We start from the raw sequence: 15000 nt of genomic DNA on the forward strand, positions 1-15000 counted from the left end.
ATGGTATGGTATGTTATGGGTATGGTATGTTATGGTATGTTATGCTATGCTATGGTATGTTATGGTATGGTATGGGTATGGTATGGTATGCTATGCTATGGTATGGTATGCTATGGGTATGGTATGGTATGCTATGCTATGGTATGTTATGGTATGCTATGGTATGGTATGCTATGGGTATGGTATGTTATGGTATGGTATATCACGGTTGTTGTAACCCTGGGATCCATGAAGCACTTTTAAAAGGTCACCTAAAAGCACTGAATAACAAAAATGGATGAAAGGGAAACACAGGGCTTTTGCACTGAATGTATTTTATTGCAATAAACGGACAATAGCAAAGTGCCTTTTTGATGGTCACAACTGTAACTACCGTATTTGATATAATAAAATAAAAAATAAGCAAAACATGGTCATACAACAAAAGAACACAATATTTAAAAAGAAAATAACATTATGGCCTTCCTTTTTATTTCAGTGCACTATTTCTCATAGATAAAAAAAAATCAGATAAAAATACATCACTTGGGGGGGGGGGGGGGGAAGCAGCACTGGCTGAACTGAACACATCACCACAAAGTATTTTACAGCTAAATCTGGAGCCAGCACACAGCCACTGCATGCAGCCCTCATAACGCAGCTACAACACTGTCAGAACGTCTGGAGGATGATTGGGAGGCAGCTAGGGGTGGTATTATTATTACTACAAAAAACACCATTCAGATTTCAGAGTACAACTGTACAGCTCCAATGACGGCAATATTGTGCGACATCACACCAAGGCCACGCCCTCCACTTCCTGGATCAAAGTCTTGAAAGGAAAATTGAGTTGAATTTTGAATCCCCCCCCCCCCCCTCTTCAGGACTAAAGCTGAACAATGAGAGGCCATTGTTGTCATGGGAGTCAGACAATTTGCATTCCTGGGAAGGTTCACGATTTATGAAAGGCAATCATATCGACCAACAAGCCAACAAGCTCACAGGGTTTTGTGCCTTTGAAAAAGCCTCCCATTATCATTTATTAGCAATGCGAGTGGAACTCAATGTGAAAGAAACCATTACTCTCAAATCACACACGTCATTTCAAACGGCTCTATTACTTATCCTTGTTATATTAAGTACTGCCTGGAAGTACCAGAATGGTTTGATTGCAGTTTTGATGTAAATGTTTTCATAAATCATTGACTTGCACCAGCAAAACAAAACAAAAAGTATTTATTTTTTGTTTTTGCTCCAACTAAGATCCTACAGGAGTCAAGACTCGTTGGTGGCGGACTGGGGAGGTGGGTGGGGCAAAACAACGCTTCAGAGGACGGCTTCAGGGGAGATGGACTGCCGTGAAGCTAGCTGCTGCTATGATCGGCCGGAGAGAGAGAGGTGACCCCTTGCTATATGTATGAGAATGAACTGACGTCATATCTGACGTCATTGCAGACGTCATACTTGGACTTTGACTGACCACAACATAGCTGACGTCATACTAGAACTTGACTGACGTCACAGGGTGATCAGGTTATGCATGAGTGGCCTTCTGCTTGAAATTTGGTCTGGAGACCTCACTTCAATCATGAGAGGCCAGTTGGTAGGATTTAACAAACTGTATTTAGCAATCGGCATGCATGGCAAATACTAGTTTTATGGTCACTCACAAATTGATTCAGTAGGTCACGGGTTGGCTTGGTTCCAGCCTTAAAACTCATTATATAAAGGATCTTTCGAAATGTCTATGGAGAAAATGAATGGGGAACTCTCTTCTGGGGCTGGAAACATCATGGAAAGTCACGTGACTGTTGAGCTCCATGCAACAAACAGTAACAGTGGCCTAAAGCCAATTCCTCCAAAATAAAAAGTGTGTTGTGATCGTGAACACACTTTGGATATTTCCACACCCGAGCTGGAGGCTTGATGAATGATGATAGGACTGACTTCTAAACAGTGAACCTTCCCTTTCAAGACACTGCCCAGACTGGCTGTAACTGCACATGCATCACAAACTCATACCTAACCAACTGTACTGTACCCCTTCCTGGAATAGTTGAAACGGATTGGTCAGCTTATGAACATGAAAAAAACAACGCAGGAAGTGGAAAGGTGGGGATGTCGGGACTGTACCAGTGTCAAGTATATTATGTACTGTTGGACTGTTAACTTAAGACCGCATAATAGATGAAGTGCTGCATAAAAGCAAAGCAATCAAAAACAAACATGAGGCATATCAAACAGCATGGACAGAGCCCATTCTTGAAATAGACGACTTTAAACCTCGCAGGTCGAAAGCACATCTGAAGTCGGCAGTCAAATATTGAATGTGGGGAGGAAGTCGGCTCTGCGTCTTTGCTCAGGAAGTGGGGGGCTCGGGAAGGGGGGCTCGGGGGGGCTCTGCTCTGTCACACAAACACAACGCTCAGGAGGTTCAAAGGTTACAAAACATCAAAATGCCTCCTGCAATATTGTCATGCAATAAACATGTCGACACGATCGAGACGAGAATGTCCAGGGATTTCATGTTCAGTCTGGCAGTGAAAGGGTTAGCCCAGGTCAGGTGGAGCAGTGAAAGGGTTAGCCCAGTGAAAGGGTTAGCCCAGGTCAGGTGGAGCGCTTTCACGCCTCTCCTGGCTGCTGCCTTCCAGGGGAATGTGACAGGGATTTCATCACAACCTTCTGCCGTGTGGTCAGGGCAGCTGAGGAGAGCGCCCTCAGCTGGAATCCACCATCGGGGAGATGTAACAGTTCAGTTTCAGCTGTCTATGCATTCTACGGAGATCAAACATCCTAGCTAGGTGTTACAGTACATTTCAATAAATAAACGTGACTCGAGCAAACAGATCCATTTTTGTCTGTTCGTCTATTGTACTTCTGAAGCTGCGATAAAGTTTCAATATAGGAATAGATATACAGTGTTTTGACACTGACCAAACCTGACAATCTGGTATGAAATGCTACCGACTGCAATGCGCAGGACAAGTCTAGCATCTACCACATTGCCAACACACAGGCTATATTGACATAATCCGCTTGCTGCAGTTCCCTGGCAACACGAGCACCACAGTTCTTAGAGAATTTCAAAGCAAAAGGAACATATTAAAAAGCTATGCAAAGTAGTATAAAATAAATAAAAAAATCTTCCAAATAAAAGACAAAAGTCAAACATTTGCCCTCCCCAATTCTTTCTTCCAAAATGCAGGTAACAGTTTTTGGGTGTATATGAGACACATCTAAACACACTAGTCATCTTCAGTGTGCCTCGTTAAGAACTCATTAGTTCTATTTTTCAGAGACTTTGATGCTAATCTTTTAAAGACAGGACGACGAAGTAGCGGTGGTCATATTAGAGAACTTGTGCAAGAATTTAATTTCAGTCAATAACCCCCAATGTGTTATTTAAGTGGAACAACTCAACTGATTTCATGTGAGCGTAAAAATCGCCCGTATGCCTACAAGGCCCATAATCCCACAGCGGGAGGTATAGGCAGCCATATTTACAGTCTGCCTCGGAGCCAATCAGCTTTCCCCTTCTCTAAACTTCAAACGTTACTCGCAGAGGACGGCGTGGAATAAGGAGGTCTTGGCACAGAAAAAGATCCCTCGTGTCAAAGTACTGTATATCCCCGGCAGGAGAGAGCTGTTCATGTCTTCTCCAGCATCCCCTCCCCCTTGCTGGAGAGGAGCAGAGCAGAAGAGGAGCGCGGCGCAGTCTCACTGAGGCCCAGTGTCTGGCAGTGTTTAAGTCGCGCACCAGGGCCTGTCTCTGTCTGCCAAGGCGAGTTCATTGTAGAGGCAGGTGGGCCACACACACACACACACACACACACACACACACACACACACACACACACACACACACACACACACACACACACACGCACACACACACACACACACATCCTCACACAGGACACAGACTTAGTTTGTGTGTCCTTGTCTTTGTCTCCACGCAGGCTGGCAACGCAGTCGTCAGCTCCGGAGTCAGTGGGCGCAGAGCATCACTATGGTAACCGACACAGTGGGCAGGGCTGTGGCTGCTCTAGGATCAGTGCAGAGACTCTTTTTTCTTTTTTTTGGCACCCACATTCGCTCCATAGTCCATCATAGAGTCCTTTCTCTGAAATGCTCTTCCCGGATTGGCCACTTTAACAAACTCATATGCAAAAAAAAATTCTGTGTTTGAAAAATAGACGACCATTCAGGGTAATGGAGATCAAACCGCAGCTATGAAGAGTAAGTTTCACAGACTGACGACAAAAATGAGAGAAGCTTCACATCGCTCTCTCGCCTCTCTCTCTCTCTCTCTCTCTCTCAGACATACACCATTACCTGCACACACACATTCCACCCATTACCTGCACACACACACATTCCACCCCACCCACAACACACATACGCATTCAGACACACACTCAAGTACGCACATATGCGCACACATACACAAGCTCTTGTTAACATAAAACAGGCAGCCACCAGGGTCGCAATCATCTAAACTGATCAATTGATTGATTGACAAATTCAACACAGCAGTGATAAGACAGGTACGGTCCAGATCCCCTCCCTGGCATGGTGTTGTTCGGGTCAGAGGGGTGGGAGGGGGGGCACCTTCCCTAGTCTACAGAGCCAGGGTGCAGGCTGAGCGCAGGTGGGTCCAGGCAGGTGGGCGAGTAGCTGAGGTGCGGCTCTTTAATCCACAGGAGGGGGGCGCCGTTCTTGCCATCCTGGCTCTTGCTGTTGCCGCGGCTCTTGTAGCGCACCAGCAGCACGGCGATGAGGAGGATGCCAAAGATGGGAAAGGGGTAGAAGAAGACAAAGTAGAAGAGGGAGTCGTTGGAGCACACCACCGACTGCAGAGTGGAGACTGTTGACAGAGGACAAACATGGAATGAAAGTGATGCAAATACAACTTTTATACAGCACATTACTTTCCGGAGTCATTTAATGTTTCGTCTGTCCCTTACTGGCAGCAACTTTTTTCGGTTTCTCTTTAAATTCAGGAGAATACAGCCCTAGCTCAGAGGTTTAACTCGTCACTTCCAAAGCAGCAGCAGTGGCAGTTAATTATCTCCTATGCTGTTTGCATTACGTTTCATTTGGTGGTATGACATTGGATTGGCGCTTTCCCTCCCCCTGAGCTTTGTAAAAATGATAATTTTCAACTACATTTATAGAGGCTAAAAGTCTTTCGGTTTAAAGAGGATTTACCTTGCTGCATCACATTGACAATGGTGAACCCAGAGTTGTTGGTGGCCAGGCGGTACCATGCGTTGCGAGGGTTGAGCAGCCACTCCTCTACGTGGCAGTAGTAGCGGCCCGCGTCCGACGGCCGCGCCCCCTGAATGGTCAGGCTGTACTGGTCCGAGGTCGTCCTCTCGAACTGCAGACGGGAGTTGGGGCCCGCCTCCTCGGTGGGGCTGCAGTTACCGTTGCCGAACACGGCGTCGTGCCCGATGGAGAACACGCAGTCCCGCTCCCGCTCGCCGCCGTCGCCCGGCTCCTCCTCCTCCTCCTCCTCCTCCTCTTCCTCCTCGTCTTCGACCACGGAGCGCTCCACGTACCAGGAGACTGAGAAGCGGGAGTCTCGGGACGACTGGGAAGGAATGCTGCAGCCCAACCGGATCGAACTGGACTCGGCCACCGTCACGTTGGACTCCGTCTCCTCCACCTGTAGCCTCACCTCTGAGGGGGAGAGAGAGAGATAGAGAGGGGGAGGGAGAGAGAGAGATAGAGAGAGAGAGAGAGAGAGAGAGAGACAGGGGCAGAAAAAGAGGCATTGTAGAAGTGTTGAAAATCAATTTCCTGGAGCAGAACAGTAGAGTTCATGTTCAAATTTCATTCAGACAAAGTAACACTAAGTTCAGCTCCAAAACCTTTGAACATCAAACACAATTCCACAGAACCACAAAAGGGGTTCTGCTAATAAGGACAAAACAAAACAAAAGGAAATCCATGGAGGACTGAGGCAGTGTTGCCTCCCACAGCCATCGCTGCTCTCTTCAGCGTCCCAGCAGGGTCTGGTGCCACCCGGGGGCTCCTCTGTCTGTCTGCATGGGTTTGCTACACCCATTTAGGGACCGTGGTACAATGACCCACTTCCACTTCAGTCAGAAAGACAAAGAGCTACATGTAAAGATTTGGCTCGTGCAGGAGTTTGGTTTCTCTGTCTTAAAGCAAAGAGAGAGGAGTCGAAGGGAGAGCAGACAGGAGGAGAGCATTGGCACACACATCTCCCCTCATCTGTCCTCCTGACAGTCACGTTTCTGGATGACTTCCTATAGGTGAATGCATTCTTTCATATACACCATCCAGCACCATATCGCTGGGGAAATCAGAGCTGGAGTTTGCCACGGATGTTTATTAAAAATATACATTGATATGGTTATAAATATATGTATATATATCACTGTATACAGCTTCCTGGTACAGTGGTTGATAATAACTTTGAAACAGAGGTGAGACTCGAGGGAAACATGAAAGGGAATCCTAAAGTAAAGTGTGCATGTGGTGCACATACTCTGAGATGTGAATGGCACAGCAGGCTGCAGATCTGTGCATTTGCATGTATAAAAATAGGACTGTTGAACAGGGGAAGATATATTAAAATATGGCTGTTGAACAGCGGAAGATATATTAAAATATGACTGTGGAACAGGGGAAGTTGAGACAGACATGCGCTTCCTCCTTCACTGTGAAAAGTCCTCTACTTCTGCAAATGCACCAATAGAGTGGCTCATTTGTCATCCATAGGTTTTAGAGAATAAATGGAGAATAGTAATGGGTGAATGTGAAGCAGTTCATAGGGCCCCACAGTACCACTTTACTGTATGTGCCACAACCTGAGATAATGAGTAAAGAAAAAAACACATGATTTAACTGCAAACTCCACTACTACACTTGCTCTTGATATTTCACTGTGTTTGCTATACTTGCACTACTATACTCTATGGCAGTGGTTGTTAAATTGTTTTGGCTTCAGTACCTCCTTTACCTGACGCCAACATTTGGCTTAGAAAACGGCAAGAGAAAAAAAACTATAGCATATGATGCAATGAATGCATCGTTGATTGATACAGTTGATCTGAAAGCAGGTGAGTAAACTCTGCCTCATTTCAAAGAGGAGGGTAAACTGCGTTTACTTACGTTAAGCCTCCACTACGACCCTGATGATAACCCATCTTCTGAAGAATATAACATTACAAAATAAGAAATGGAGTGAAAGAGTTGCAATTAGTGCCTCCTGAGCAGATTTATTTTAACGTTTCATTTATTTGTGTAATCTATTCTTACATTTTTCCATTTTCCCCTTTCTCTCAAGTACCCCCTGTAGTACCTCCTCCACGTACCCCAGTTTGTGAACCACTGCTCTATGGCATACTACTCTATTGTTTCTTTTGAATAATTGGACTTTTAACCATATCTATTAACCCGTTGATACCTGATGCAGCATTTGTGTGTGTATCCCTTTAAGACCGCGGTTTGCGGTCTTAAAGGGATACACACACAAATGAGGGATATACACGCAAATGCTGCATCAGGTATCAATGGGTTAATGGCATCATTATTGAGTACTATCAAGCTTTGGCAGTATATAGTGAAGTGCTTCCTGCCAGTAGAGCTCATTGAATGGCACTGAATTTGAGTGCTTTTCTTGTCCTGCCAGTTTATGACCAATCTGTCTGACCTTCAGCTTCTACAGTAGCTGGACAGATGCAGCAGACAGACACGCCATGGCTTTCACTCTGCATTCTAAACACCACCTCTGGGCTGCCACAACCAAACTGCTCCTAGGGACGGTCTGAGAGAAGTCACCTTCATCTGGTGGGAAAATCAGATACGTGGCTACGAGGGTGATGTGACGTTGCGTATTTGCATTGAGGAGAGAATGGGATTTCAATATACACTACCAGCCAAATGTTTGAGGGAGAAAAAGCTTTAGTGGTACTATTTTTTCCACATTTTTGAATGATAGCAAAGACAATGAAATGACAAAAATTTAAATTATGAAGTGACAAAAAAGTGTTAAACGACACAAAACTGTCTTATCTTTTGATTCTTTAAAGCAGCCACACTTTGCCTTGATTGAAAGGCAAATGCTTTGGAATGAAATTCATACAGGCATCAACTTCAATATATTATATTTGTCTGAAAAAACTAATGTCAAGCACGATCTTTTACATCAAAATGGCTTTAAGATCATGAAAAACATTCAATCAGGTGTGTCCAGATTTTTGATTGGTAGTATAGAGAGGTACATGAGGTGGTACAGTAAGGGACTAAGGGCTAGGGGGAAAGTCAGTCATGGAGGTGGAGGTGGAGTGTACTTTAGGTAACTGTCATGAGGTGGGATGCCAAGGCTTTTTGAGTGCCGGACCAGGCGATGAGGTTCCTCATCTGTGCCAGGCTCTGCCCTCTGGCACTCCATATGGCAGCTGGCATGGGACTACACTCCATCTTACTCTGCCACCTGAGCTCTGCCCGGGGCAGGTGGGCATTTAAGGGCTTCATCAGAGCAGGGCGGCCTCGAGACCTTGAGTGGGACAGGTGGGAACGGGAACAGGCACAGGAGTAGAACAGTAAGAACAAAGGCCAATGAGAGAGGGGAAAGGGGTAATGTCTCAAACAGGAGCTCAGGACAACATGTGGGGCCAGAGTGCCAGCTGCCGCCTGCCTGCAGCGGGGGAATAACTAAGAATAAACACTATTAGCCAAAGAAGCCCGCTGGTCTGAACCCTCACTCACCTGGCTGTCGGACCACAACATGAGTGAACCCTGAAGACTCCCGGGCCAGCTTGTACCAGACGCCGTCCGGGTCGCTCAGCCACTCCTCCACCAGGCAGTAGTAGGTCCCCGAGTCGCTGCTCTCCGCCCTGTTCAGCGTCAGCGCGTGGAGGCGGGGCGACAGCCGCTCCGCCTGCACGCGACGCCGGAGCCTCTCCTCGTCGGCGTAGGCGCCGTACTCGAATGCGCCCGTGCGCTCGATCTTCAGCAGCTGCTCGTCCGCCTCGCCGCCCGCCGCGCGCTGCACGTACCACAGCACGGCGTGCTGCGAGTCGGCGCTGGTCTGCGAGGTGACGGAGCAGTTGATCCGGACGCGGCTGTCCTCCAGGTACGCCAGAGAGTGGTTGCTCTTCTGAACTCGGAGCTTACTCACTGCAAACGAGGGAAAGAGACGGAGCAAAGAGTCACTCGTCTGGGTGCAGTGAAATGTTGAGCGCTGGCGACACGTACACAACGCCATCTCTGTTCTGTGACAGACGGCCGCTAGCCGGGTTTATTTCTGGTGGCAGCAGGGCAGAAGGAGATAGTGGTGCGTGGGCGGTACTGCAGGCGACAGAGAGGAAGAAATATATGGGTCTAAAGGAGGAGGGAAACGCCAGGCAAATCAAAGATGAGGAGAGGAGAGGTCTGTTGGTGTCAAGGTAAAAATGGAAGATCAAAAGATGTACAGCAGTAGAATAGACAAGGATGAAGTAGGGGGTGGATTGTATGTATATATGAGGGAAGATACAAGATGAAAGCAAGGCAGAGGGTCTGTCACTCTGCCACAGAGAGCGAGGGGAAGGAATGCACTTAGAAAGTCAAGCGGGTGTGAGAAGAGGCGTTAGGAAGGGGAGGAGGCGATGGAGAGGTGAGATTGAGATGTCAGCGAGGAGCTAGGGCTGCGACGGGATTGGTTACACTGTAACCGTTACAGTCACATGGTGTGTGTGGGATAGGATTAGCTGCAGGTGCATCAGGTGTGAACGCCCCCACAGACACCCCCCCCCCCCCCCCCCCCCGCTGTCACACACTGCTGAGTTCCAAGCATGTGCACATACGTCTACACACAGACACACACACACCTGATGGAGGACACATAATATACATACCTTATGTACTTTTGTGAGACAGACACACACAAAAATAAATCAAAGCAGAACTCTCGGCTGCTGCGTGGCCTCACCTGCCCTATTGGCGCACAATTTCTCAACTCGCATCACTGATGACATCACTGTCGCTGATGATGTCACACTTACGATAACATCACTGATGATGTCACAATGCCTATGACATCCTCAGTGCCTATGACATCATCAGTGATGTCATAAGATGATTTTAGTCATAATGATGTCACTGATGACATCACTGATGATGTCATAGACATTGTGACAATCATCAGTGGGACAAAAACTGAAAGAGACAGACAGACCGGTATTGCCCACTTGCTTACTTTTATATAATAAAGGATTCCCGATAGTATAACTAGAATGTAGATGCCTTTCTCTATGTGCGTGCATCAGAATGTGCGTTTCACACCTCACTGCTAGTTAGCTTAGCACTACAATGGCAGTCTATGGTACCGCTGCTTACCCCCTTCAGTCGTCCAAAATACACATTCCAACAGCGCCAGAAACACTCACATGTACATGTTGTGACTCGTGTACTCACCACCCAATGAAATAATAATCCAAAGTTACGGGAAGCGGTCATTTTGGAAGTAAATCCATAGTGAGAACTAACAAAGAGGGTTCCCTCTGTAACCTCAGTTACTTCCTCGTTTGCCTGAGGCATGTGCTGTGTAGGCTACAGTCGTCAGTACAGTACAGCTAAGCTAACTAGCAGTGAGGGATGAAACGCACTTTCTAATGCACGCACAGATGAGAGAAAGGCATCTACATTCTAGTTATACTATCGGGAATATGGCAAATCAGCGAATCTCCAAAAATGTTGCCGTATCCCAGTGTCCTATTTTGGGATGAAAAAGGTGACTGTCCCCTAAAGGTGACTAGTTTGCATCCCTGCATAATATGGCATGAAAATAGGACAGCTCTGCCACTTTAGCAGCTTGAGCAAGTGTTGAGACGATCTCCAACCGCGCCGGTTCCCTCTCCTGTTTGCTTGAACAAGCCTCAGCCCCCCCTTGTTCCATCATGTCCTTCTCTCCCTAGCTTGAACTAAGCTCTGCTATGACTGACTGACTGATTGACTGCCTGGAGTCACAGCTATGACTGACTGACTGATTGACTGCCTGGAGTCACAGCTATGACTGACTGACTGATTGACTGCCTGGAGTCACAGCCATCTGCCCAGAACATTTCACACTTACCCGCAGATTGGCGAGTGTGCTTGAACGGTCAGTGTTTGTAATTGTTCTTGCGTTTCCTTTTGTGAGTATTTGCTTTGTGCGCAGGCATTCGGTTGCATTTCGAAAGATGCATGTTCAAAGCGAGGCGCCGTCGCGGAGCACCTAGCTAGCTGTGTAATGGCATCTTGAGTGAGCATCCTAAATTAGTCATCATATTGCCTCGCTACCCACCAGAGACTCGGTCGGAAGCTTGACAATCTCCCCCATCCGGAATTACTGCCGGGCCCTGCAGACTCCTGGCAATCATTTTTTTTGCAGGAGAATTACCTCAGAACCTCCTGGAGTGGAACCATGCTGGATTGAATTGGCACAGTCAAAAGGCAATTCTCTGGCGTTTCCTATTTGAAGAAGTTTGAATCCGCAGCCAGGAGAAAAATTGGGCGCTGGAAGCCTGTTGCACACATCAGTGTTTACAGGATTGCCTTTTCAATGCTCAACTGGGCTAATTATTCAAGCCCTATTAGGTCGCATCGTTTCACGAGCTCGTCCCAAGTTATTATAACGAGAATATTATAAGCTATTATAAGCTCGTACTTGGGAGAGAGAGACAGACAAAGACAGATGGAGAGAGAGAGAGGCGGAAGAGGAAGCAGCGATACTGGCTTTTCTGTCCTAGAAACGGCTGCAATGCCCCGGTTCCCCCTGAATCCTCTTGCTGTGAACTGTCTCAGGAAGAGAACAGCGAATTAATTCCCAGACCGGCCTGTCACATCCACTGACACGTGCCCGTTTCCGCTGAGAAGCGGGTTTCTTGTACGACAGCTACATCCCTCTTAACAGCACAGCACAGCCATGCCTCTGCAGAGGAGGATGGAGAATAGCCTGGCGAGGACAGATCAGCTATGCTGCAGGAATACACTGAGCGTGCACCATATAGGACGCCTGTTCACTCATACATCTGTAACAAGGCCATTCATCATCCATGCACTACTGTATGATGCGTTCCCTTTACGCCAAGAGTGGCTCTCCTATGTGTGTGTATACGGCTGTGTTAGTGAGGCTGTCTGTCAATATCTCTGTTAAGTGTGTTTGCATGTTCTCTGCGAGTGTGTTTCGTTAATGAGTCTCAGGGGTGCAGCCACAAAGTAAGACAAACGCGTAATTGGAAACACTTGTCATCTCCGCTCTGCATTACTGAATGTGCCAGTCAAACCCGGCCCAGTGTATATGCAACAGGCTTGAACTTGTTCGCCTCTTCGTTGTTGTTGTTCTTTTGCTCACTTTATTTCCTCCACAGGAAGAAGAGCAGAGGACGCGTGCCGCTATATACATTACGGTATGTTTTTTCTTACTGTTTAAGCTTTCTTTGCTACATGCCTCACAATGAGCTCATCTGGGAATTGACAGCCACTCCGATGGGAGAAGATACTAATTTGGATCATTAAAGGTGTGATAACACTCACACACACGTGCTCCTCACCTGCCTCTGTGGTTTCCAGGGCAACCCCCGCCGTCTCCACGGACAACGGGGGAGTGGCTGAATACCTGCGAGAGCCCTGCGGCATCTTCCAATGAGGAAGAGCAGACCCAATTAAACACAGCCAGAGCCTGGTGTTACCATCATCAGGCATGATTAAACACAGCCAGAGCCTGGTGTTACCATCATCAGGCATGATTCAATGAAAAAGAGAGAGGAAAAAAGAATCACCGTTTATTAAGATTCTGAGAGAGTGCTTCTTAACCCACAACTCCACTTATTTTGCTGAGAATGTGGCATCATTACAGCGCGAGCGCACACACACGTACGTACACGCACGCACGCGTGTGCGCGCACGCACGCACACACACACACACACACACACACACACTGCAGTCACTAAGTGGCTCATTGAACCCTTGCCTCGCCGCCTTCCTACGTATGAGCACCCAATTTGTCTGGTTAATTACACAGACTGAGACTGCAGAGTTCAGATAAAGTTGCCTTTATTCCTTTTATTTATGGGTGGAGCGACCACAAACAACAGCCCCGTGCTGGCAGGAAGAAAGAGAGAGAAGCAGGCAGCACAGCTACACCACGCAACACAGACTTTTACTTTGGAAGCCAACAGCTGAACAGATGAAAACGTCTGAGATATTTTATGGTCCAGGGGCAAGAAGTGCACAGCGTACACACACACACGCGCGCGCGCTCACACACACACACACACACACACACACACACACACACACACACACACACACACACACACACACACACACACACACACACACACAATGTAACTCAATTTCAGAATAACTTCAAAGGAGCTGAGAAACAGGCCGGTCAAGCGTTCAGGTGTCTGAGAGCGATGGAAGAGAGAACATTCAGAGATAGTAAATCAAAGACGGTTAGTCTTTTTAGCTTTGGGAATTCAGAAGGTTTTTCCTCGGTTTAGTGCTGCAGCTGCAGGCGGGCGGGCAGCACTCATGCATCGGATTGTCCGCTCCGCTCCACACAGAAGCAGCTGGCTGCCTGGTGCTCTGCGGATCGCACTCGCCTAGCACCACAACACGCTGAATCCCACTCGATTTGGGAGCGGAACACGCCAGGATTGGCCAATGCCAAATCCAGTCCCCAGAATTGTCAAATCAAATCATCGACATGCTATTATGGCCCGCCTCTCAACCCTGTCATCTCAGACAAGATTTGTTTTCAGACTCTGAAACGTCTCTGACCCTCGCGCTACTTGCGTTCCGTTGGGTTCAGTTGGACTATCTCCCCCCCTCATCTCCCCCCTTAACACTATCTCCCCCCCTCATCTCGCCCCTTAACACCATCTCCCCCCCTCATCTTGCCCCTTAACACCATCTCCCCCCTCTCTCATCTCCCCCATAATCACCAATCTATCATTATCTCCTCCTCTCTCTAGTCTCATCTCCATCTCTCATCTCTCCGCCCTGCCGCAGTACCATGATCTATCTGCCAATCACAGCCCGTCTCATCACATGCCACCCGACATGAATATGCAGCAACCTCACCTGGGGGTTCATCAATATTAATGAGGCTTAAACGAAGAGCAAACACTAGAGGTGCTGGTGGGGTCGCCGCTTCACATTTTTTGGCTCTCTCTTTAAATATAGTCTAATATGTGCTTAATGACCACTGAGCCGACAGGCTTTCCACTGGGCCAAAGATGTAATCCCGCTTAGCTGAAGAAAGGCCAGAGTGGGCAAAATGGATAAGATAGATAATAAAGGGCAGAGAGAGAGAGAGAGAGAGAGAGAGAGAGAGAGAGGGGGTGGTGGGGAGGGGGTTAAGGAGGGTGGGATGAGAGAAAAGTGGGCGAGTTAGGGGATATACTGTATCCCCTAACCGAACAGATACAAGCACCTACCACCAGAGAGAGCGGAGGAGGGAGAGAGAGCATGAGAGAGAGCGTGAGAGAGAGAGGGAGGGAGCGAGACAGAAGAAAGATGAGAGAGATGTGAAAGACAGGAAGAGAGAAGAACATGCTCCTGGGGGATCTCTGCAGCTCCACTCCAGACTGAGGGCTTATGGTCTTAATGGCTGCCTGCTCCGCCTTTAGCATTAGCATCAGCGCGGCCCGGGGCTAATCCACGTCCGGGACCGTGAGCATGTCAGGACTGAGGGCTTAGACATGCCCCCTGAACAGCTCACTTTGGGCTGAGGCGCTGCCCGCTGCCACGCCCTCCACACACACACACACATGCCCCCCCTCCCCTGTGACAGAGGTCGGAGGAGAGATCAGAGTGAGAGTGGGGTGTCAGTCAGTAGAGGTGAGGGATGGGCTTCTCCCTGGAGGAGGCGTGGCTGCTCCTCTTGCTATAATGGGAGGCTAATTTCTATGCTAATGACGGCGATGTATCTCTGATCCCATTGTGTCAAAAGGGACATTACCACTCCTCCCCCCCCCCCCCACCCCACAAACCCCCCCACCCCACCCCACCCC

The 15000-nt window shown here is 47.9% G+C and overlaps 1 protein-coding gene across 1 annotated transcript in view; it reads right to left on the bottom strand.

The window, feature by feature from the left end:
• Positions 1 to 4338: 4338 nt before the first annotated feature.
• The window catches only part of igsf3 (immunoglobulin superfamily, member 3), a gene marked incomplete at its 5' end in the record, with an annotated part of 128687 nt that continues 118025 nt past the window's right edge, over positions 4339 to 15000 (bottom strand). Inside the window, 3 exons of the mRNA XM_083639447.1 lie at positions 4339 to 4846; positions 5191 to 5664; positions 8725 to 9135. Of these exons, the coding sequence (XP_083495573.1) occupies positions 4596 to 4846; positions 5191 to 5664; positions 8725 to 9135 (1136 nt within the window). The 3' untranslated portion in view covers positions 4339 to 4595. The remainder of the gene's footprint in view (positions 4847 to 5190; positions 5665 to 8724; positions 9136 to 15000) is intronic.

The sequence above is a fragment of the Poromitra crassiceps genome (genome assembly GCF_964638095.1).
Source record: "Poromitra crassiceps genome assembly, chromosome: 6".
NCBI classification, from domain to species: Eukaryota; Metazoa; Chordata; class Actinopteri; order Beryciformes; family Melamphaidae; genus Poromitra; species Poromitra crassiceps.